Source organism: Caretta caretta, chromosome 13 (assembly GCF_965140235.1).
Source record: "Caretta caretta isolate rCarCar2 chromosome 13, rCarCar1.hap1, whole genome shotgun sequence".
In the NCBI taxonomy this organism is placed as follows: domain Eukaryota; kingdom Metazoa; phylum Chordata; order Testudines; family Cheloniidae; genus Caretta; species Caretta caretta.
This window is the reverse complement of record NC_134218.1, coordinates 5828208-5853986: the sequence shown is the minus strand read 5'-3', so window position 1 is coordinate 5853986 and position 25779 is coordinate 5828208. Positions and strand designations below refer to the sequence as shown.

General features: G+C 43.6%; 1 protein-coding gene across 9 annotated transcripts in view; it reads right to left on the bottom strand.

The window, feature by feature from the left end:
* MYT1 (myelin transcription factor 1) overlaps positions 1-25779 on the bottom strand; it is a 113703-nt gene that overhangs the window by 19637 nt on the left and 68287 nt on the right. For 7 of the 9 annotated variants that reach the window (XM_048820198.2, XM_048820199.2, XM_048820206.2 and 4 more), the window contains 10 exons: positions 24004-24138; positions 22162-22252; positions 18815-18928; positions 17002-17216; positions 14185-14390; positions 12520-12789; positions 11016-11170; positions 9144-9242; positions 6939-7001; positions 6710-6778 (listed from right to left, as the gene is read on the bottom strand). In XM_048820198.2, the coding sequence (XP_048676155.1) occupies positions 6710-6778; positions 6939-7001; positions 9144-9242; positions 11016-11170; positions 12520-12789; positions 14185-14390; positions 17002-17216; positions 18815-18928; positions 22162-22252; positions 24004-24138 (1417 nt within the window). The remainder of the gene's footprint in view (positions 1-6709; positions 6779-6938; positions 7002-9143; positions 9243-11015; positions 11171-12519; positions 12790-14184; positions 14391-17001; positions 17217-18814; positions 18929-22161; positions 22253-24003; positions 24139-25779) is intronic. The other 2 variants (XM_048820201.2, XM_048820207.2) reach the window with 2 other exon arrangements.

Sequence of the window (25779 nt, the reverse complement as noted above, 5' to 3'; positions counted from 1 at the left end):
CGCCCCCCACCCCCCACAAATAGTTCGTAATAATACACAACCCATACTGTTCACACCACAAATCCAAATGGAAACCATTTGAAAACTGGTAGATAGCGCGGTACAATTTAAACAAAAATGAAGTGAAAAGTTCAGGCCTATTTGATGATTGGGATTGGTGGGTGGAGCCCAAAACAACAGAAGGCCTGTCTCTTTAGGTGTGGGAACAGAATCCAGGTATCAGCTGAGTGAGGGGCAGGCAGACACACACACAAAAATGAACAGGGCTGTGGATGCAGATCATAGGGTGAAAATAAGGGAATCAGAAGGTGAGCAGAGAACCTTTGACAATGCCTACTGCTCCAAGAAAGAACCTGAAGAGTCAGGGGATACCACCCAGAGTAACTCTACCCAGGACTGTGCATGTACAAGGGACTAGAAAAAAGTCTCATAGCCACACAGAATCTCCCCATCAAGCTTCCCGCCTCCTGGATTGATGGGTGGCAAGGCTGATGAGAAGGTCTCGGATCAGGCCTATATGAATTTATGGAGGGTGACCTTAAATACACCAGGAGAAAAGGCCCGCTCCTTCAGCCCAGAAAATAACTGATTCCAATGGACAACAAATGATACAAGGTTCAAAACGAGGGTATTGGATGGGGACTCTAAGCAGAGAACCCCAAACAGTCCCCACTGCTCGGTGAAGGGGTCCAAGGAGCCAGTGGATGCCACCCAGAGGACACAAAAAGATGAGGGAATGGAAGAAGGCCCCATAGTCACAGAAAACCTCCCTGCCAAGTTCCCTTCTCGTGGGTTGGTAGATGATCATCTTGGCCAGTGCCAGGAAGAGGTTGATGAATAGGTCTCAGCTCAGGATTGACAACTCTGGAGACTGAAGTTTACACCCAGAACAGGTAAAGTGAGGGCTGCAAGAGTGCAAGTTCCCACTATGGTAATCTAATTGTCATTTTTATTTATGTATTATCATTTGTATGCACTCATCACCATAGTAACCGAGCACTTCACAAATGCCAGTGAATTTAGCTTCACAGTGCCACCATGAAGCAGGGAAATATTATTATCCCCATTCTACAAATGGGGAACCGAGACACAGAGAAGTCAAGCGATTTGCTCATGGTTACTCTGTGGAAGAGCCAGGAACCCAGATCTCCTAAATCCCAGGCCCGTAAATTAACCACAAGACCATCTGATTGTGACTGTGCCTTACCGCTAGTCCGACGGTACCTTCTCTAGCGGTGAAAGGCTAGTTCAGTCTCCATGCTCATTCAGTCCTTTTCCTTTCTGGTAATACAACCAATCAGGGTCCTGGTTGCTTTTGTCTGTGGAACCGTTCTCACCACGAGCTGGCACCAAGACCACCGAGGCTATGGCTACACTGGAGAGCTTACAGCATCACCGTTGTAGCGCTGCTGGATTAATTAAGTCTCTAGTCAACTTAATTAATCCAGCTACCACTGCTCGTTGTGGGAATGCTGGTGGAACACAGTGCTGTCCACGCTGGTGCTTAGATCGGTGTAACTTACGTTGCTCGGGGGGGGTGGCTTATTCACACCCCTGAGCGACATTAATTATATTGACCAAAGCTGTGGCCCAAGTCACTTCACATGGGGCATCATGAGTTTTTTATACTTTTTTTTAACATTGCAATACTGCAAATCCTTCCTATACCAGCTATAAAGAAATGATTGGCTGTACATTTATGCTCAGCTTTTGCCAGCTATGCCTCATCTGAAGGTACAGCATCCAACAGTCAAAAATATAAATGAAATTAAAGCATGAAAGGAAAAAAATAAGAGCACGTCAATGCAGCTCATTTCCCAACCTTTCTATGATCACTTAAAATGGCATGAAAGCTGGCTTTGGCTTAAACTGTTACCAAGCAAGAGATAATTGAGCAAGTCAAACAGTGAGTAATTAGGGCCATGGAAGCAGTGAAAAAAGTGTTGGAATATGAACTGTGATGAGCAGAACGCTTGGCTGCGGATGTTGTAGGCAATGCGGCAGAAATAAAAGTTGTCATGGGGACACACAAAAGATGTGAGTAGCTCTAGCAAAGGAAATAATTTACCTGCAAATTAGCTAACAAAAGTTTTGAGTCAAGTTTCAGTATCTGAATGAGAACTCACTGGGGATATGTGAAATGAATTGGAGGTTTGCCATTCATTTCAATGGGAGTTTGAATACCAGAGAAAGAGAGAACTCCTTTCTGAAGATCGAGTCTCCTACACTTAGGCTTGTCTACACTAGAGAACACAGTCATTGGGGGCTAATTACAGGTGTAGACCCTACTCCTAGTATAGACAGGCAGAGAGCTATAAGCCACAATTTACACTAATGCAGCTCTCCCTGGCTAGCAGCCAGGGTAGGTTGTGCCACTAAAAACTACACTTATAGTGGCTTTTCCTGTCTACACTAAGGATGCACCAGCTCAGGTTATCCAGGTGGCTGTGGCTGGGTCACATCCCCAGGGTAGACAAACCCTTAAACTGTGAACCCTTCATCTAACCATTTACTCATGTTGAGTGAACCTTGCTACACTGATTGGACATTTTCTTAGTCCCTTCTTTTTAAGGTATAAGGGCCTGATCCTGTGTGACTGAACCCCATGGGAGTTTTGCCACTCGCTTTACCGGGAGTAGAATTCATCCCTAAATGCCCAGCTATTTAAATATCTCCAAAATGTACCAATAAAATAATGCTCAAACTTTTCATGTGAATGTGGCCCCTGAGCCCAATCTATTGTGAACACAGCTACATAGTCGCATCCCACACAGTCAACAATTTAGTTTTTGCCTACTACTGTCATGTACATCTCTGTCTTATTGGCAATACATTTGGATGGCAGCATGGAATCTACCATGATTAAAGCTGCATGATCCTAAGATAAATACTGGGAATGCCTTTTTTTCCTACCTTTTCTATAGGTGTTCAGACCAACTAAAGCTGAGATTTTGAAAGCTGCCTCAGCATTTGGACTAGAGCTGGTTGGAAAATAGAAAAATTTTGTGTGAAAATTGTATCCCTGTTTTGTCAGAAAAATTCAAAATTTCACCTTATCCAACCAGCTGTGATTTGGGATCGGAATGTCCAAATCCTTTGGACAACTTTCAAACTACAGGCCTGGGAGACGACAGGGCACCAGGATCTTAAGCATTTTAAAATCTGAAAGTAGAGCTATTTCTTTGTAGTTCTAGGATTGTTTTAGATACGTATCACTGACATCTAATTCCTTCTTGCCTCTCAGTGCCTTTTAAGAGGTGAAGAGAATTATCTGGTTTTTATTTTTAATTATCTTCAAAGAAATCATCCCTGACAGATACCTTGTACTGGATGTTTTGGCCTGCAGCTAATTTTTTATATCTGAGAGATTAACCCCTGAAATAGAATTTATAATGCTGCTGACATAGCCTTATCTAGAACTGTGGAAAAAGTGACACTATAATGTGAGTAATACCTGTGGAATCTATTTTCCCCTTTTATAAATGTGCTAAACCAGCATCAAAGCACAGACAAATAATAATACTGTAGTATAAGGTTTGGAGATTTAGTGCTAGCCAGGATTCCTCTGGTTTGTATCACAGGTTGGTGTTAGCACCAGACCATTAATGTGTTCAGGTGAAAAATGTCAATTCGGGGTGTCCACTGACCAACAAATTTTCTGAATAAATTACAGTTTCAGATACACCTGCAACCAATACCTTTTTGCTGGTCCACAGCGAATATGGTCAATGTTCCTAATAAAATTTAATGTTTCTTAGCAGTGGTGAAATAATCCAGTGGTCATTCTTTGGGCTACTATACAAAGCATGGAGGAATATTGATTAAATAAAGATATCTTAAAGTGTTCTTTGAAAAATATTATCTGTATTGTACTTAGCACTGACCATATAGATACTGTGCTTTCCACCTCCATAACAGGGTATTAACATTAACTAATTGAACCTCCCAATAGTTCTGTGAGGTAGATAGTCATTTCCCCCTCCATTTTATATGGGTATTTCCATTTCCAGAACTACCCAAAACTAAAGGGAAATGTCAGAGGCAAATGTCAAGACACAAAAACACATGTAAACAAAACAAAATGAAAAAACACCACAAATACCACCTTTCCAAATCTCAGAAAAGATTTTAATTTGATTTAGTTCGATGTTTCAGCTCAGTTCTTATTTTATCCAAACTACTTTTACCCGTCCCTACCTTGTGATGGAAAAAAACCAATTCCATGAGGAAACACATTTCGGATTCAGGATTCCAAGGCGGTATTGCTATAAAGGGTAGTATTAGGATATGGCAGGGGGGTTTTGTTGTTGTTGTTAAGGGGGTGGAATAGGCTTTAATACCATGGTAGTAAAGCAACTACAGCTGTGCATACCTAACATCCCTAATTAGGTAGGACAGTCTCTAGGTTTTTGAATAAAATATTTACCATTTTCCCCTCCTGTCCCTCCATTAAGCATTCCTGGCCCAAAGTATTTCAGTGCAGTTAAAAGCCATGTCCCTATTTTTAACTTGGCACTTCTGGAAGAGGCCCCAAAAGCTGTACAGACATGAGGAAAAATGCAAAGAGAAAGGAATTACACCAGTCTGACTATGGAAGAATCCCCCGTGTTGTAATAACTTTTATTTTTAACCTGACACAGGGCCACATTTTTAACACACCTATAAAACTGTATTTGCAAGTGCAAGTGGTTATAGTATTTGTGGATACAATGGCTGCCTATAGGCAATTGACCAATTTACATTTGCTCATCTGGCTCATTTGTTGCACATGCTCACATAAACTCAGTTTTGTTGTTGTTGTTTGTGCAGCCACATGTTGGGCAGCCATGTTTTGGAAATTCGGTACGGTAGGATCAGAAGTGAGGGAAAAAGTGATTGTGAAGAGCCTGATAATTCTGAGTCAATAATACATTCACCCAAAGACACACCTGAGTATCGGTTAAGCCGCTCAATATTTCTTAACTAGCACACTGAGAGGTATTTAAACAGGTAAGCGTGACTGCATAGCTGACCAGATGTTAAAGAAGGCACAACATGCATTAGGATGGGGAGGGAGAGAAGTAGGTTATGCCTCAGCAGGAGTAAGGAGCTTTCCAGGAATTATATAAATTAGGCTTCAGTCTCATCCAAGCGAGGCTCACAACTTAGACATGTCCTAGGATAAGGCTGAATTGCAGATTTGGTTGGAAAATAGTTTTTTTTCTAAAATTTCAGTGAGTTGAAAACCCAATTTTCCATAGAAAAATAGTTTAAATGCAAAAATTTCAATCAGCCCTACTGAATTATCTATTGGGAGGTAGTGTATAGATAGGAGATCTGGGTTTGATTCTCTGCTCTGCTGCTCACCGTCTACGGGACCTTTGAAAATTTAAGTAAATTGCCCATTCTTCTGTTTCCCCTCCTACCCTCTCTGTCTTGCCTATTTAGATGGCAAGCTCTGCTGGGCAGAGACAGCCTTTTGCTATGTGCCTGTGTAAAGCCTACCACCACGAGACCCCACTCTCAGCCGAGACACCTGCCTGCCGCTGTACTACAAATTCAATTAATAATAATCCTTGTAATATCCACACAAAGCTTTGCTGAATCCGAAGTGAAAATCAGCTAACAAGAAAACAAACGGCACAAACTGGCTCCATCTAATATATCTAGAATAATGATTCACAACACTTTATTTTCCATATTTTTTGGAGGGATATTAAGTACCCTGCCACACCTTTGAAAAAAAAAATCTAGAGGTTTGGCCTGAATTTTCCTTAGGGGAGGGAAGTTAAGACAAAACCTGACAAACTCTCCTGTAAGCCTTAGGACTCTTATTAAAGATTCTGAGCCAGAACCTCAGCTTGTGTAACTCAGTGTAGCTCCATCAAGGTTAATAAGGATTTGGGAGGGGTGAAGCCATTGGTAGAGTAGAGTTGCATGCAGATTTCAAAGATGGATTCCTTGATTCAGGATCATATACGAAAACAGAGCAAATCTTAACTCCAATGTAATGCTTTGGGCCAGTTAATTGACCTTGTTGGAATTGTACCTGTTTGCAGCAGTTGAGAATCTGGCCCTATGAATAATGGTGCTTCTGCTCCCTCTCTCTCTCAAATCAAATTCCCATTGAAAGTATGGAAATATCTCCCTTTTGGTAATGAACATCCCCCAAATTTTCGCATGTAATTAGATTGTCAGGTTGCTTGCAAAGAGCTAGCTTCTTTCTGATACTGATGGGTAATAAGTATTTTACCAACAGCAATTCTGTATAGGACATCTATGGCACTATATAAAGTGTTTTTGGACAAAGATATTAGTGTTGCATAGGCTACAGGAACTCAGAAGGAGACACCAAGTGAAAAGAAAACAGCACATTTCCACTGCAGCCAACAAAAATCTGCCCGGGGTTAAAATCATACATCTGACCATCTTCATGGAACTTCATCTTTCACAATGAGACTTTCTGAGCATTGATGCTCTTGTCTTATTACTAATATTATTATAATTTATTATTTGTATTACCACAGTGCCTAGGAGCCCAAGTCATGGACCAAGATCCCATCTTAACCTTTCTCCCTCCTCCCCAAGCCCAGGGAGGATGTTTGGCTCACACACTGGAGATCCATTCAGGCAGATTTTGATTGCTTTTTCTAAAGATGAGGGGTATGGGGAAAGCAAGAGCATAGCACAGGGGGAAAAAAAAGGAGATTTGAGTTTAGAGCAAACATACTTGAGGTCAGCAGAGTGGGCAGCCATGAGGTTTCTGAGGCTCTTGTCAGCAAGAGGACAACCAGAAAGGCTGAAAGAGAAGAGATGGAATATCTGGATAAGCCCAAAAAAATTAAGAAAAAGAGGGGAAGGGAGAAGGAAGGGGAGAAGGAAACAGAACAAAACCATCCACACGATTAAAAAAATATGTAGTCTAAAGAGTCAGAACCTGAAATGGTAGGTCAACAAACCTGCGGTGAGAGGCATAGTTTCCCGTGATGTGTCCACTGCCATCACAGCCTGGGGTAGGGCAACTGAACAAACATAATAAAAAGTGTAAGTGCCAAAAAGAAATAAACTCATTGAAAGATTCATGCATGGGTAAAAACAGGGAAGAAACCTTTCTTGGGTGAAAAATAAAATAAATTTGGTTGGTGTGTGGGCCAGGGCTCTTTGGGTAGGTGAAATACCGGGGTGTGTTCTGGATTTTGTTAGCATAACTTAGCCTTGGCCTTGATATTTACTTATTAGTGTTAGCAGCCGGTAGAAATCTGTACAAATAAACCAACTGCTTCCTTTTCGGCCTGCTCTCTTTCCCTTTGTTCCCAAAAGGCCACGGCGACCTTTCCTTCTTTGAAGGAATTTGTGGCAAAATATGAAGAATGAGTAAAAAGATTGTTTGCTTGGGGTATTTTGTTTTTGTCTGTGTTTTTAAAAGGAAGAACTAAACCAGCCTTAATGGCATTGTAAATGGAAAACCAGCTTTACAGACTCAGTATTGCCAGTTCTCGTGGTTTTTATCAGTCTTGTGACATTTTATTAGAACCCCCAGCTGCTGGAATCAGGTGATTATCTGTGAATCTCAGCTTTCATAGAATGATAAAAGTGTAGGACTGGAAGGGACCTCAATAGGTCATCTAGTCCAGTCTCCTGCACTCAAGGCAGGACTAAAGAAAATAACTAGACCATTCCTGACAGGTGAAGGTCTAGTTATTACAGCTTACTTTCTTTCAGTTTCTAGCACTTAAGGCTGCAGAGAAAAGCCTGAATCCTAAATGTTCCATCACCTGAAGGCAAATGAAAAGACCTCAATTTAAAAAATAAATCTCATGATATCTGGGGTTTCACTCATAATTCTTTAACAGCTGGAGCTGGGCATGCTGCAGAGAGATGGTTTATCTTGGCTTTGTTTTATATCTCTCTACCTCCCCACCGTTTCCCAGTGAATCTTATAGGCAATGGGACAGGTGTGGCGGGTTTGTGATATTCAGGAAATAAAATCCATAATGCTGTACGTGATTGCACAGCTACAATTGCATACGGTGGGGCTTATGATACAGTGTAGCCAAACACAGTCTTCAAATATGGATTTTTGGGTTCAGGACCATATCTGGGAATTAGTGCTAATGAAATACTTTGGGATGAATTCTGGCTCCCCCTGCATGGGTTTGCAAGGTATGGTGGGGGTTCTAGGGAGCCATCTTCCTCCATCCCTTGTGCTCCATAAGGACCAACGCTGGGAGAGCCAGAGTGCCACCAGCAGTGGTCGATATGCCAAATGGGTCGGGACATGGCCATGACTCCATCTCCATTTTGCGGTGGCTAGTGGAATGAGGCCATGTGACCAAGTAAAAGCAGCAACTTGGAAAGGATTAAGTGATCCCTACCTGTCACAGGTTTGGATGGAGCATATAAGGAAGAAGAAGCTGGGTCCAGGGATATCACAGGGGAAGATCGTGACCTCTTGAGGCCTTTGGGTATTATGGTCAGTGATTTCAGCAGCTGTTTTATTCTGTTGTCTGACTATCGTGGTAAACAATAAAAAGCACCCCGCGGAAAGGGCCTTCTGAAGGACTTGGGCTTGGAGTTTGCTTCCCTTCCCTGGATGCTGGAAAAGCCCACCAGGCCAGTGCTGGGGGAGCACAAGCTACACCTCCAAAGACAGGTGCAAGATCTGCTTCTCAGTGAATTCCCACAGCAGGCCACAGGCATTGTGTCAGCCTCGGCATGTCTGCAATATGGCATCCCTCCTTGCCTTTCCATAGCACAGCTTGCCCAGCCATGGTACAGCTCTCTGCATAGAAACAAGCCCAGTGACTTAATGGCAGTGTTAGATACTATTATTCATGGTTCCGAATTTGGGGCCTGGTCCTGTCCCTAACTGCCCAAGCTGAAGGGATTGAGGGAGTCCTGCAAAGACAATGTCCTCAACCCTTATGGGGAGGGAGTGTCTTGCATCAGCTTGGAGCAACCATGGTAGATGCACAAAGCAATAATGACAGGATCTGGTCAGAGGGTTGCATGGCACCTTTGAGGGTGGTGGAAAGTAGAAATACCAAGAATGGGTTGGGGCGGGGAGGAGATGGCTGTACTCTGAACACAGAAAGAAGCAACCCACATCAATACACAGTGCAGAGGAACTGGATAGAATCTTGGTACTAGGGCAGGACAACTACCTCATAGTTTGTCCATGATGATGGTCCTGGGACTCCCGTTTCTGATGCCCCACAAAACAACTTGTTTTATACCCTCTGCTGTTGCTGCCTCCACTCCCTCTGCATTATGGGACAAGGGGCACATGCAAAGGTTACTCACACCAAGACACAGAAAGGAAAATCAACCTCAAGTCCCTCTCACAGGAACAAAAAATATATATATAATCACTGGAACTAGGATTAACTTGCAGATGTTCAACCAACAATATACATTGCTGTGTGGCACTAGTGACTTGTAGGGTAGGGTGGCCATAAATGAGGGTGGCCATAAACGAGACAGAAATGGGCAACACTTTCCCAGACACTTGCCACCAGCATCTTGAGATGATGCAGGGACCATATGGACATAAAAACTCAAATCTACATGACAAATGAGTTTGTTCATGGATGGCCTGCATGCAGTGCACCGTAGTTCAAGATGATGGCAGAAGGATCAAAGAGGACTTGTGTCCCTGGTATGGAAAGGAAGCTCGGAGCTGCCTAGAACGCCAGGAAGATTCCTTTCCAGAGCTGTTCATTGTCATGAAACAGTCTCCCTTTGAATACTGCCAGGGATCAGGGAGAACTTGGCTTACCCACCCCAGAAATTGATGCTCACGCCATTTCTGAAAAAAAAAAAACCTTTACAATTTTGCTTATGGGGATTGTTTGAAGTGTCTTGCTCATGGAGGGAGGATTCATTCCCCTCTTCCTCTGCTCACCTGGGACTTCCACATATTCCCCGTTTCCTTCCAGCATCACATACTCCCCTTCAAAACTCCCACTTGCATTGCCAAATAATGAACTAGACTGAAAGAGGTCAGCGAAATGAAGGCTTGTTGGGCCCTTCCTACCTTATATTTTTTTAAAAGGTCAGACTTACTCTGGAAATAAGCCTAGGAATAATAGCTCCATTGACAAGTTTACTTCAGGGATCAGCCTGCCACACCTTGCATCTGACAGTTTATTCCAGCATTCCTTTAGATTAGAGCTGGGTCCAAGCGGCAAAGTTTGGATCAGAATCTGAATTCTCCCCTTTTGTTCACATGAGCAATACGGATCCAGGATTCTTCATCGTCTCCTAAGGAGAGGGATCCAGCTGAAAAGTTCTGGATCCAAACTTTCCAAGTTTCTACAGCATTTAGGTCTGGAGTTTGGTTCAGGGCCCTCTCAAATGTAGCACACAGTGCAATAATATACACTTGTGTTGTTTCAATTGTATACATTGCAGAGTCTTTATAGCTTTCTTCATGGGGACTGTACTCACTGCTCTGTGTTACCAGAAAACACTGTGCCACAAGCTGAGATGGCTCCTAGACTGCCTACTTACCTGCCTTTTCAACTCTGGGCATGATGGCACTGGGTTCTGAGCACCAGCTGGGAGGTACCGAGATCCCTTGGCCACATGGACGTTAAAGAATAGTTTAGCATCTCGTACCTGAGGAGGCAGGGGACTGGGCAAACTCTTTCCCTTGATCACTGCACAAGTATTAATTTTAAGGGGAACTATATTGGGAAAATGATCTCGGAAATTACGCGTTCACAGCCATTTTCATGAATCCTGGGACTGAAGAGCTTTCAACTAGGTTCTTTTAATCATTACACAGGTCCAGGAAGACCGTCTGGGATAACCCTTCATCTTGATAATCAGAAGTAGTCAGAGGCTGAAATTTCTCTTGAAGCTTCTGGTTTGAAGTGTTTGGATTAAATAAGACCATCACAGTATGAAACAATGCTGAACATTTTAGTTGTGGTTTTTTTTTTTAACTGATTCCCACCTCCCCATCCTTCCTGGCTGTCCTGCGCATTTTATACATTTCACTTGGGCTCTGCCGTCAAAGAGGCAGGACTTACGTGAGTAGCTCCTTCTTGATGTCCTTGGGAAGGAATTTAAGTTTGAAGTTGGTTAAGGTAACTTCCCCGGGGTATTTCCGTTCTTCAAAGTTCTCCTCTGATACTTCCTGCTCATCTGCTTCAGAGGAGGCAAAAGAATGGGCTGCAGGCTCTGACTGTAAGAAACCAGCGGGAATAACATCTTTACTGATCCACATGCTGTGAACATGGCAGTGCTGAGGGATCAAAAGAGTCCATCTATCCATCGTAGCCTTTCTATAGCTCCCATCATCTGAGCTCCTTGCAATCTTTAGTATTTTTATCCTTCCAACAACCCTGGGAGGCAGGGCAGTGCTATTATTCCCTTTTAAATGGGAAACGGAAGCACAGAGAGGTTAAGCAGCTAACCTAAGTTCGCACAGGAAGTCTGTGGTAGAGCAGGGAATTGACCCTAGGTGTCCTAAGTTGCAGGCTAGCACCCTACTCACTGGATCATCCTTCCTGTCAGGAATTCTAAACGTCCAGTGTCTGGTTCTGGTCTTGCTCCCACTAGATGTTCACCAGTGTAATTTCACTGGAGTCGCTGCTGATTTACCCTGATGTCGCTGAGATCAGAATGAGGCCACTGGGTTTATAGTTATTGATTATTTCTCCCCTCCACTTGGCTCATTAATTCACGCTGCAATCCTCTCAGTCATGAGTGGGGAAACTAATTTTGCCTGACCTTGCAGCTGCTTGCACGTTTTGGGTCAGATCCCGGTCCCCAGCTCCAGCCTCTCTGCCCCACTCCAGCGACACAAAGGAGAAGGAGAACTGCCCTAACATGATGTTAAGGAGTTCCTAGGTGATGCAAAGCATAGCCAGCTTTATGCCATCTACTGCAAAGGGGCATTCCTGAGTAGGCTGGGGTAGGAGGGAGCATGGTCTGAGCATGCTGTACTGTGGTGATCTCTGGCTGGGGGAGCAGTCCCTAAGGGATCACTCCAATCTGCATAACTTAGAGCAGCTGTTAGGTTGCTCTAAATTATGCTGAGTGGCTGATTCAGCCCCAGGACGAGGGTGGCAGAAAGGCGGCTTAGAGCTGTGTCCTGTGCTGGGTGCAGCAATCTGGGCCAGAGGGTTTTAAATTTGCATTCAACTTCAACCTTATCACATCTGATTTCTACTCAGGGGAGATGGTGAGAAAAGGAGAAAGAAAGAGGAAGAAAACAACTGACAAAAACAGAATGAGAACTGGAGAACGGAGTGGGCAGAGTGAAAAGTGAACACAGAGAGGCTGAAAAGGGATCAGAGAAGTGGGGAGAGAGAAAGAGAGAGAGAGAGAGAAAAAACCCTAAACACAGTATGGGTGGGATTTTCCAAAGTACTCAGCACTGGCCTAACTCTGACCCCATTGAAGTCAATGGGAATAAAGTGCCCAAGGAAGCCAAGAGTCACTGGTCTCTAGAGTGAAAACATATTACTGTAGATCACTCTGCATCTCAGTGGAAAAGGGACCTAGTTACAAGGTCTCATCACCGCTCACCTCTTCTGGCTCCTCTTCCCGCTGACGATTTGGTTTGGTGTAGTCAATGGGGCCATCCCATTCATCCTGACGGGAGGTCTGGCTGGACTGGGGTGAGGTCATGGTGCTGCTAGTGGCACTTGTGCTATTTTGGCGTTGGGACACATCTGGGGACTTCACACTGGGGCTGCTGCTGCAGCTGCTGCTGCTGGGGAAGGTGCTCTCCCGTTTGCGATGCTTGTTCATGCTTAAGTCCAGCGTCCCGTTTTCATCCACCTCAATGTCCATAGACTGAAAGATGGGGGACAACATTCTAAATGAGCCCCTGCCATCAGTTTTCGGAGTGTATCTCTTGCTTTACAGGGCAGTCAGGGGCCTAAAGCAATATGGAGTAGTGGGTACTAGCATGCAACACCCTTTCCTCAAGCTCTGACAGGCAATGGGATGGAATGGAGCAGAATGGGATTTCCTCTCAGAAATGTCCCATGTGAATATGTCCCAGCAGCGAATGCAACCTCTGTTTGGAAGGGATGCTTGTCTTGGACAGCTACTTTGTATAGTCCCATGCCTCCATACCATGTTCTACAGACACCGTTGTGGATACTGACCTATTTTCCAAATGAACAATCAAGCACTCTTTCTTCAAAACAGGACATGCTGACTATGCAAAAGATGTACAGTGGGACCCGAGCCAGCACAGACACTTCTTATTTTAGCATGTCAAGAGTCTTACTCCCAATTTTTCAGTTTAGGCCTCATCCTGCCTGGGGCTGAGTGCCTTTTGATGGTGCCAAGTGCCTTCTGTTGCACTACTACGGAAGTGCTCAGCTCCCCACAGGACCTGGTGCTTGTGAAGTCAAGCTCCAATAGCACCAGTCCCATCTAGGCTTCAAGTAGAGCGGGTCAGGAATTTTAGCTCTAAATGTTTTTTCCACAGAAAAGACATTTTCCTTTTTGCAAAAAAACCCCACTGATTTTCCATTAGGAAAAATCTAAATGAAACATTTAATTGAGGGTCAGTTTGACAATAACCTGCATTCACTTGAAGGCCGAGACCATAACAGGGTTCAAAAAAGAACTAGATAAGTTCCTGGAGGATAGGTCCATCAATGGCTATTAGCCCGGATGGGCAGGAATGGTGTCCCTAGCCTCTGTTTGTCAGAAGCTGGAAATGGGTGACAGGGGATGGATCACTTGATGATGACCTGTTCTGTTCTTTCCCTCTGGGGCACCTGGCACGGCCGCTGTCGGAAGATACTGGGCAGACGGACCTTTGGTCTGACCCAGTAGGGCCATTCTTATGTTCTTATGATGTGGTGCCTAATGGGAGCTGTAGTTAAGATGCCTCCTGTCCCTGTTCTCCCCCACTGGCTAGCCTTCCTGACTAGAACTACATCTCCCATCGTGCATCAGGGTCTCCCCTCTGCCATTTCGGAAGTCAAAACTTTTGAGAGCCTTTTATTCTGTGTAAAGTTTTGGCATTTTGTCCTGATTCAGGATGAAAACTGATGTCAAAATATCAACATTTCCCTCAGGCCAGAAATTCTGATTTTCAGCCCGCTCTGGTTTTAAGTACATTGAAGTTAATTACCTGAAGATCTTTTTTGAACAGTGTCCCGTTTGCATTGTCTTTGCTGTTGTGGATTTTACCCTCAGCCCCCTGCATTTCCTTGCAGTCAAGCTCACCTTGCTGGGAAGATCCTGCTGCTTGGTACTGAGATTTTCTGGCATTTCCCAGCAGCGGGTGGAGAGATTTAAAATGGCGGTGGCAGCCATATGTGCGGCCTCGGCATCGTGAGAATAGTCGAAGCCTGTAGAGGAAGATGAAGTGCTCTTCACATAACTGCTGGAAGGGCTGTGGCTGGGGGAAGAGGCCTTTGGAAAAGGTTTAGCTGCAAAAAGGGAACAATACAGGGCTGATATATTAACTTGCACATGAACATTATAGGCAAATCAATCCCATGCCACTGATTTCAGTGTATATGCATACTGCAATGGCAGCCCTTTACTTATTATAAACCTGTCAGCAAATATACTGCTCCTGGAACTGAAGGTGCTAATAGCTGGGAACTCATGCTCAGGTGTGCTAAGGTGAAAGGTTCCTGCATTAGCTGACTGCACCATCAAATTCCCAGAATACTGTAGCCCTCTTCATTAAAACCATGCCCCTGCACTATCCTGAGGGCTTCAAAGGGGAAACAATAGTGAGTCTTCACCTGTTTTTTAACTTTGCCTTCTCAAAACTCATATAATAATACAAACATATGTAATTTTTTAAAAATCACATTTTAACAGCAAAACCACACCAATGACAGCTATAAAATGTGACTTTCTGATGGTGACACCAGTGAAATAGGGCTCTTCTGATAGCTGATCTAGCTGTATTAAATCTCATACAATATAGTTATACTGTCTAGAACTACATTGCCCTGTACATTATTATACACTGTGCCGGACCTGGGTCTGACCTTGCCAGATGCTGAGCACCCTCGACTCCCATTGAAACACTAGTGGGATGTGAGGAGACTCGCTATCTCTCAGGATTAAGTCAATATAAATCATGGCCCCAATCTTGCAAACCAATCCATTTGTAAGGACTCTGACAACCATATAGACTCCCTTGGAAATCAGTGTCTCCGTGTAGGCGGAGGGGTCTTCTCACACAGAACCAGCTGCAGGATGGGCTCTGTCTTTCCAAATTTACATGCCAGATCCTGAAGTTCTTGGTCAATTTTTCCTTTGCCCTTATCCAACCAAAATTCCCATTAACTTCAGTGGGAGTTTTGCCTGCGAAACTCCTGTAAGATTTGGCCTATGTTTGCAAAGCAGCTTGACAAGCTCAGATGAAGGTGCCATAGCAAAGCAAAATGATTTTATTATTCCCATTATGAACTCTAAAAATAAGACAGTATAAACTGCTAATCTTTTCGAGGACTGCTTCCCCCCTCATTGTGTGCGTGCATAATGCCTATTGACATTAATAGGAGTTATGTGCACACATCCCTCTGGATGAAGAGCTCTTTAAAGTAAGTCCTTAATGAAAGGAACAGATTTGCCTGCTATGATTGGCAATCATATTAATCTTGTTGCTCTGATTAACCCATGGGAGTCTGGCCCAAATGGTTATTCTTGCGCATTACTTTTTTTTTTTTTTTTTTTTTTAAATTTTGGTCCAGTTTAATCCATGTCTTTTGGTGGGGTCGGGGTATTTGCAAGCACGACCTGACAATATCCAGAATGGTGAGATGCCAATTTCAATTTCACACTGTACACTCAGCGATGCGTTTCCATTTCATAAGTATTGCCAGCACTAATGGACTTGCAATCAGCAAATTAGTAAAAATGAGTGACGAGAAAAAATAAAAAGGATTATCCTAGTGGGGCTGCTGGAATTATTTTTGTCAGTACAATTACCCTGAAAATTCTTTGCGAATATTGCAAATAACACAATCTATTCAGCAGCAGAATCACTTGTGCTGGGAAACAAATTACTTTTCCATCAGCCCTAACCCAGGATGACAGTGGCAGTTGTGCTCTCTGGCCTCCATCCAATTTCATTGTCTGATCCTTTACAGATTTAGTACTGTAATAAAAGGGAGCTTCCATTGTAGTGCAACAACCGGGATGCTTTCAAGCATGAGCACTTTTTAGAGAGCAGCTGCGTCAGGATTAAACAGGACTCTGAAAGTGGGATTAGCTACAAAGAGAAAGCCCTCTTGAGGCTGCTGACTTCTGCAAACTGGTTTCCTAAATCTTTTTTTTTTTATGCTTTAAAAGATGGATTCAGCATGCATGTGTGGAGACTAATGGGGTAGGAACATTAAACAGTGAAACTGCATGAGTCTGCGCTGGCCATCCACTACAGAGGTGTAGCATACAATTCTAATTTTAGCCCACCATGTCCATCTCAATTCCTGCACCTAAAGGTCCATCCTCAGGGGGGTTGTTTAATCATTTCATTTTACACATGCATCTATTTGGAGGCTTCCTTTGGTCAATGGCTCTGCCAAGTCATGCAGAATCCTTGGTAGATAAGAGTGGTAGGTAGATAAGATAGATAAGATGTCAGACAACTGATGGCTAGAAGGTGTGTGGTTAATACAATATAATATGTGAAACAAACAGGTAGAATATCTTAGATAGATATCAGATAGAGAAGAGAGAAAATATAAGCCAACTAGCTAGAATAGAAACAGATGGATGAATGGAGGAATATACATGAGCTGTAAGATACTGGGGACAAACTGGAGGCTACTGTGTAATTTATCCCACCTAGAGATATTGTTCAGATGAACGTACCCAAGACTGGATGCAATTCTCCCCAAAGCTGAAGCCAAAGAAATTGTCCTTTGGGCTAAGCACTCCATAGACAACTGTTCTTACTTGTCCCAGCCCTTTCACTCAAACACACCCTCCCAAGAGCCACAGTATTCTCTGGCAAGTGATATTTGATGATAAAGCACAGAGCACTCAGCACCAAACCCCTCACTTGTCCCAACTTACATTTAAAGGCTTTCGGTGAGGTTTCGCTAGTCTGAATCTTTGGGGCAAGCATGCGTTTGCCAAAAACCTGAGCATCAAAACTTGCATAATCGAAGGTGACCTTGGAGTACTTCTCCAGCTCCTTGGCCAGGTTGGCCCTAGGGGTTGCTGGAACCATGTTGGGCCTGTAGCTCCCATACTGAGGAATCTCCAGCTGCTTCACAAAGCACATAGGCCTGCAGATAAAAAAAGAACCAAAACCCAACAATCAACAATACTTCTCTTTCCTTTCCCCGCTTTGTAAGTGATTCACAGTGAAAGTGCCAAGCCATTTCTTTTCTCCAGAGGATGGTTGACAAATATTATACCCAAAACAAAGCAGGATCATTTCTTCATAACTCCGTTCATGGGTTTATCAGGTTTTCCTTACAAAATACTATGTGGGCCACATTCTGATTTCATTTCCTCCAGACCTACACCAGAGTGACAGAGATCAGAATCTGACCCTGAGCTTCTAAAGAGTAGGGCTGGAAATTTCACGTTCCTAATTCTTGCACGGGATCCAGTGATGTTCACTGCATAGATCACAGTGCAACCTTTTATTGTGGGACACTGTGTCTATGTTTGCTCTTTGCCAACAGAAATAAAATCTTGGGGTAGTGCTTTCCTTTGGGAGAGCTGAAAAGAAATGGCATTAAATATTATCAAGAGAGCAGAGTTAAGCTCAAGTCACCACTGTAGGTTCGACTCCACAGTGAATGTGAACACACAATAAGGAAAGGCCGCTACCCTATCTGCAGAGTCCCTTTTAATGACCCACTTCTGCTGTGCAGCCCATAGTGAATCAATTTGACTTGCATATACATTGTATATAAAATGCCTATTGTTATTCCCTTCCTCCTAACCTCTTTCCACTGGTTTTTCCTTAGACTGTGAGCATCTTGACCTTAGCACATGGGGGGGTGGGGAGGGGGGAAGAACTACCACAAATAAATCAATAAATAATGCTAATGGTCTTCCCCCCCCACCCAAAAAAAAGATGCTGAAGCACTCAAAACTCCAGCTGACCTAGGTTTTCAGCTGTTCTGAAAAAAAAACAAAAACCCATCAGAGCTTGATGCTTCGCTGGGCTGTAGCACATCAACATTTAGAAGGGTTTGCGCAGCAGTCTTGCCTTAGTGCTCTCATTGTAAACTAACTAACCATATTACACTCCATGTGTAGCATCGTGAATCACAAAACTGTGCAGGCAAGGGATCATCAGGGACATTCTTAGTACTGGCCAGTCCTCATCCCCGGCAGATCAGATAAAACCAGAACAAATAAATCAAATCATTCAAAAATGACGATACTCCCGTCGAACCAACAGGGTCCCACTCCTGCAAGCCATGTCGTCAAAGGAAGACAAATGTTGGGGTTTATTTAAAAAAAGCTGGGACTGAATAATTTGTATGTGGTCTTAAAAAAACCCGCTACTTATAATGCTAATATAATAGCCATAATTCTCAGGCAGTTTGCATTGTAGTGTAATCAGCACAAGTGCCTTCTGCTGTACTGTTAAAACCCTTTGGCCTGTAGCCTCAGCATTAATTGATGCTACAGAAGCAATTCATTGTCCTGGATGCCCTCCATGGGATCATCAATTAAATATCCCCGCACCTTGGAGAGACCTATGATCACAGTAACAGGCATCGGTAGTACCAAGATGCAGCAGTACATGAATGGATTGTGACGGGGTTCTTTTTGCAACAGATTTGATTTGATTTGATTTTGGGTGGGAGCTGGGGTTGGAAGAAATGTTGTTACAAATTTCCTTGTTATAAATCTAACATACCTGAGTATCCGGTCAGAATTGGAGCTACTCTTAGAGGGGTCACCGGCCTGCGGTTGTTGCTTTTCATGAGATTTGGCTAATTTTTCAGCAGCGGCTATGGGGCACCCAGATAAACTGTATGGAATTAAAAGAGAAAGAAAGGAAAGCTAAGCATGAGGAACTGGGATGAAGATCTCCATATGCTTTACAGACCAGGATCTGCACTGAGCCCATGAGAAAAATCTTTTTATTATTATTATTGTTATTATTTTGGCAAGCTGTAAAGCATTCAGGCATCCACTGTGATATTGCTCAGAAACAAAAGTTCAGAAGCATTCAAAGAACCAGGATATAGATAATGTAATAATAATATCAATAAACTGGGTTGAGTTCCTCAAAGAGAGAATGAGGGAGGTATGGTTCATTTGGAGAAATTTTAATGAATAAATGGAATTTCTTCTCCTTACTTGTTCTGGTTCCTTGCTTAAGCAAACGTTTCCAGGGGTGATTTAAGCGGAAAATGTGCTTTGTAGATGTGCAGTTGTGTCAACATCTACTTGTACCGGGGGGCTTGAGTGTGACTTTTACACACATTTGCCACGACCTCCATGGATGGGGCCTGAGTGTGGCTTTTAAGCCACAGCTGTTCATAGGCCATGGTGTGGTGCTGCCCTGCCCCAAAGGAGTCCCAAAAAGAGTCTGCCTTGAGAGAGGCACAGTCCCCCTCAGCACAGCTCCTTGGACACGGGACAGATTGCACCCCGGGGTGCATGAGCTCCGATCCATGGGCCGTTGCTAAAAGGGTGGGTGATGGAGCCAGGGCGGCCTTTGTGGAGTCCTGTTCTCTGCAGGGGAACAGAACACGCCCACCCTGTGCTTTCTGCCGTGCAGAGAGTGAAGGGGCTGCTGTTTTGGGCAGCCATGAAAGGGATTGGGAGGAGAAGCTACTTTAGGGCGACCAAATGTCCCGATTTTATAGGGACAGTCCCGATTTTTGGGTCTTTTTCTTATATAGGCTCCTATTACCCCCCACCCCCAATCCTGATTTTTCACATTTGCTGTCTTGGCCACCCTAAGCTACCTACTCCCCACTCTGCCCTAGCAAGGCAGAAGAGGGGCCACTCACAGCCTAGGCCATGCAGATCCTGAAATACTTGCTATGATTGGCCGTAACTCAGAATTATAGTAGCGGCTCCCATTTTAACAGAGCTGGATCCTCCAGACCTTGACCGCCCCCTCTTCAGATGTTTGCAGTGGGGATCCTGCCCCTTCCTATCCTAGTTGGGGTGGGGGAGGTCCTGGGAAGGTTTGGGTCACCTCTGTGTCAAGCACCCCTCTTCTGTCCCCCCCGTGGAAGCTCCTCTGTCAGAGCTCTGCAGGGTTCAGTCTCCACACACATGGAGATGGTGGGGCAAGGACAGGTGAGGGGTAGGGCCTTGGGTAGGCAGCCCGCAGGCTGACACTGGGTTCTCCCCTTCACATCCACAGAGAAAGCTGGTGGAATTTCCTGTGGAAAGAGCCTGCAGCAACTTAGATGGCTTCCCTTCTCAGTGGCTTGGAAAACATCCCCCTCAAGCCCCAAGAATGGCTCTGAAGTAGCTGATGCCAAGGCAGCCACTAGAAACCTGGCCCCTGTAGAAGCGATTCTCTCCAGGGGTGAGCAGGAGCCAACGGGCCCTGACACTAATGCAGTGGCAAAGGGCTTCTGTACAGAAGCTCTTTGTCATGGTCTCAGGAGATTCATGGCTTTGAGGGGCATGGAACCTCAGTTTATCGAAGGAAGTACTCCTGCTCCCCTCCTTGTGCAAGGATCTGACTGGAATTATGGGTGGAGTGGCTTTGTTGCCCTGGAGACAGGCTCCAGGCCCTCCATGTTTACTCAGTCCTGAGTCAGGCAAAACTCCTATTGACTTCTGTGAATTCAGTGTTCCTTTAGGAGAGATGCTGCTAGGGCTGGCTTGAACAAGCAGAGTACAGGAGGCGCTCCATGATCTTCCCCTACAGAGCTCTGCATCTGAACCTCAATCCTGGCTGGGGTCATCCCTGCTATTCCAGTCACAGACACCTTTTGAGCAGAGCTTAAATGGCAGTTTTGGGATGTTGACTAAGGCCCTCGCACTTATTATCACCAGCGACCCAAGCCAGGATTTGAATTCGGGACACTTGACTCGAATCTGGCTCATGAACCCAACTCTCAACCACTGCCCCCCCCCCCCTTGCGTTGAACATCGATTATCAGACTGAAAACAGTTGACAGTTTCTTGTATTATCGCTGGGCTGACCTGCAGGTGAACTGAAAATGAACTTTTCTCCCAACTCTTGCTGCTCTTTTCTGGGCCAACTGCTACCCACGCGCATCAGTCAGTAACTGTGGATGCTTCCACTTGTGTTGCAGATGCTCACTGCTACCTACTAGTTAGTGTGCAAGACAAATGGGTCTTATCAAGTGAGTGAGAACATTTCACTCATTTTCCCCTGGCCTCTCAGGCTGTGAGGAGGCATTCATCACATCAATTTATTTCATGATTTCCCCACAATGTATGAATAAATAATTAAGCAAACTCACCTAGTGCCTGCAAATGAATTTAACATTTATGATTCTGTCAGTCAATCTGTATGTCCATTAAAGTCAAATGATTTGACCAAGACAGTCCTAAGCCTGAGCTAGATAACCCCAGCATTCTGTTATACAGCCTATATTGTCCAAGGCAACACCATTGGCATTTCTTTGCATGATAAGCTTCATAGAAGCCCTCCTGACTAGCGAAACATTTTCTGAGGACCACCGCAGAATTGTCAGCCACCAATAACCTTCTTTACACTAGAGCAAGGGCAAAACCAGAACTTGAGGTACAATTTCGGATCTCCAGATCTGAACTAATCTCTACTGATTAGGTTCCGTCTGAGATACAAAACTAGAAGGGGGCTATTTTTCACTTCTGGTTGGAGCTACAGATGAAATTCATGCTGAGATGGCAGAAATTCAGGTGAAAATAGCTGATTGCATGACATTTTTACCAACCAAGAAACCTCACAAGTGTTCTGTGCCATCAAACACTAACCATCATTTGGACTAGAACCTCATCTTAAACTTCCTCTAGAGCGGAATACCATCTCCTTGACTCCATTCTAACTAAATACCTGCACCCAAACCAAGAAACTCTGCTCTGCCTTATTGCCCATTTCCATTTGATACCTGATATTCTGTCTGATTTCCAGTTATTTTTAATAGCCATCTATAATTAATCTGTTTTAGTTACACCATATCTCAGTGTGAAGTTCATTATGCAGGGATAAAACCAATGTAATTTTTGCTGTTTGCCTTGATGATGTTTCAGCCCCTGCAGATTAGAACTTGAAGTAAGTACCTTCTGTGTGTGTTGCGATTGCTGTTCACATGACCCTGTCCTGTGCAGCCTGGTGTTGGGCATTTCAACACATTCTCGTGCATAGCCAAGACTTTGTAGCGAGGAGAGGAAGGGAAGAGGGGAGGGAAGTAAAAACAACTTTATAAAAACAGAGCAAAAAAGACAAATAGTCAAGTTTTCATGCTGGCTTCCTAGAAATCAGCAAATATGAAACTGCAATTAAAAGTTGTCTGCGTACAGAAAAGAGTTACAAGCCAACTCTGCTCAGGTCAGCACTAGATTAGCATTTCTGCACAGGCCAGCTTGGTCTTTTTTCCTGGTTAGCTGATTGCAATCCATTTTTCCTCCTCCCCCTTCGTTCCGGAGCCATGCCTGCCCATTTCAGGTGGATTTAAGTGATTGGAGTTGAATCTATGCTTTTATCCTTAGGACTAGTCTTTGTTTGATTTTTAAAAATTTTAATCTTCAGGATTATTGCTCCCTGCAGCGCTGACCTTAAAAGTAAAGAAAATAATTTGCTTTGCAAGCCTTTGGAAAGCACACAGATTGCTTTTTAATTTTTTTTGTATGCACACTTGTATGAAGATAACTGTTACTTTCGCCTTGTCTCCTGCAGTTCTGTGTTTATGGCAGGTCTGCAACCTCTGAAATTACAGATAAGGCAGCAGTTGTGGGGGTTTTTTTGGCCATTATTCCATTATCATGAGCACACAATACTGAACTTTATTTACATGTACAGAGAATTCTATTTAGGAGGTTGGTACAAATAGAAATAAAATCTATATTTGAAAAAAAAAAAGCCAGTGGCATAGTGATAAACATTTCCTGCAGAATATATGAATCTTTATGTGCTATGTTGTAACTGTCAAGGTGATGAGTGAATAAAAAGAGATTTGACTCTAGTGTACATATCAAATGGTTACTTTTTTTGCTATACAATAAAACATAATTAAATTCTGCTGTCGAGATTTCCTTTTTTTACCCTTCTTCCCTCTTCCCGACAAGCTACTCCATAGGGGGAAAAGAATCTGTGGGATTCAATATAGGGACCAAGCCGACATGGTTCAACAGAAGCTCAGTAGGGTTCCACAGAAATTACTGACAACATCTAGAGAAGTTAACAGAGAATGAAATCCTTTCTAAAAGTTGCATTTTTTTAAACCACCCTATAGAATTCTATAGCAAGGAGAGCTGTATGAGATGGATCTAAAAACCTATATAAAGATTATTATTTTCTATTAAATTCTCCAGAACTTTCCTGTAAGGGTAGCTATAACTTTTGTCATCATAAGGGTAAGACACTGTAACTGCATCACACAACATGAGAAATTAAACAACGCTCTTAAGGCAAAAATTACCCCTGGGCAGAAGGCCAGCACATGAACTATGCACCACTAAAGTTGAATTTGGAGGGCTAAAGTGCGACTTCAGTGGCGTACTGACCTTGTGATGGGGCTCTTCCGCGCAGGGGTGAATTTCACTCTAAGGGTGCTTCTACATTGCCGCTGGGGGCGTAAATGGCAACCTGTGTCGACGGACCCGCATTAGCTGTATTCTAGAGAGCTCACTAAAAACAGACATGAGGATGCGGCAGGGTGAACTGCACAAATTTGCCTGACCGTCGCCACGGGTTCATACTTGTGCAACCGGCATTGAAGCCCTTGCCACTGTGTCCTCACTTCTTCTAGAGTTCAGGCAGTGTGGATACATCTGGACAAGTTACCATTCACACTTAAGACAGCAATGCAGATGTGCTTTGAGGCACAAGTCAGCTAAGTGCCTCAGCTCCCCAGGTTAGGCAGCCCTTTTTCTGCGGTGTGGAAATCCCTACAGTATACTCACTCTCTGGAGGGATCCTGTCTTTGTGTGGGCAACCGGACAGACTGCGATGGTGAGGGTAGAGTCCTGTGACGTGACCGGTGCCATCACAACCTGGAGTAGGACATTTGATCTCTCGCTTCTCAGGTCTTGAGGGATCTAGGAAATATGGGGAGGGGGATGTGGGAAAAAATATTACCCCAGGCAAGGGCAGCAACTGGATACAAATCATGAGTGACTGAATACAAGAAAAGGAGCTTTTGTACAGCACTGCTGCAAAAGAGTTTATTGCCAAGATTTCGGAGTACGTTTGCACGTGTAGTTCAAGTGAGACTCCAAGGTTGAATATTCACACCACTAGCTGCCTGATTGTTGGTGCAAATCAGGTAGTTACTGGTGCAAAGACTCTGATTTGCACACACAATTACATTTTTGTAGGTGTAAAAATACAGGTGCAAGTTTTGCATGTGGATACGAAAGGGAGGCCATGCTCAGTGTGGCTGAAAATGTATCCTGTAATGTGCTATATAAGGTCAGTGAGGCCATCTAAGAATTATGACAGGATAATCCCACTGGCTCATATTCAATCATGGACCGAGCCAAGCCAAAAGAAGTTACTGATCTTAGGCCAGGCTTCAGTTTCTATAGGCCTGCCCACTTACGGTCTAGTACTTCCTGCAGAATTCAGAAAGGCTTAGCAGGTGATACCCTGCTTCAAAAATATGTGAACTGCATTAGTTTTCAGGTTGATATTTTCATATGAGTCCCATGCAGAAGCAGTTGAAATGTTTCACATTTTAATCGTTTTGAAATTTGAAAATGAATTCATTCATTCATTCATAAATTAGGAACATTTTACATGAAATTCTTCATGACAGTTTCCAGTCAATTTTCAAACGGAAATTGATAGAGCTGGTTGATTTTGTTTGTGTTTCAATTTCAAAAATTGTTAAAATTTTTAATTTCAAAAATGAAAAGGGGGAACCATTGGCAAATATTCCCCCCCCACACACACTTTTTTTTTTTTTAAAAAAAAACCTGCCTTGTGCTAGGAAAGAGGACAACAAACTCTCAGTAGGAGAGGTGTGCATGGAATCAGGTGGTTCCTGTCTCCTGCTTTTCTTTATAGTTTTAGTTCAAAAATCTATTTAAAAGTAAACTGGTGCTGATTAAAGATTCTGATGAAACTGATGGATTGAGGATATTGGTGGAACTTTCTCCACCTGTCTATTCAATATGTACATCATGGCCCCCATGGAGAAGGCTTCTACTTATCTATTGCTCAAGTAAATTATGGCACCAAAGTCCAAATGACCTTAAAATCAGGCCACAAGGTCCATAGTATCTGGTCTCATGGGCTTTTTCTGGAATGGGAAAAATGAGCAGAAGGGTGGCACTGGTGGGAGAGTTTTTGTTCTGAGTTTATTTTGGAGGGTCCTCTCGTTTGGATTTTGGTTTTAATTGACACTGGGAAGACTTCATAGCCAGAAGACTGGGTGGGAACATTTTAATAAATGGAAAGAAATAAAATGAATATAAATAGTCTCCCAGATTATCCACTCTGCATCGCTTTTGCCATTTCTGTCTTAGAGGTACAGGTTGAGATTTTCAAAGCCAACTAGGGGACTTGCCACGCAATTCCCACTGAGAGTAACAGGAACTATGTGGCTCAATCACCAAACCGAGCTTGAAAATCCACAACCAGGTAGTTTTCATGGGACACTTAGCAGTGAAGCTCAGATTCTTTCACAGTCCAAGGCTGCTGGGGAGAAAGATGGTGCATGGAAGGTTGTTCAGATA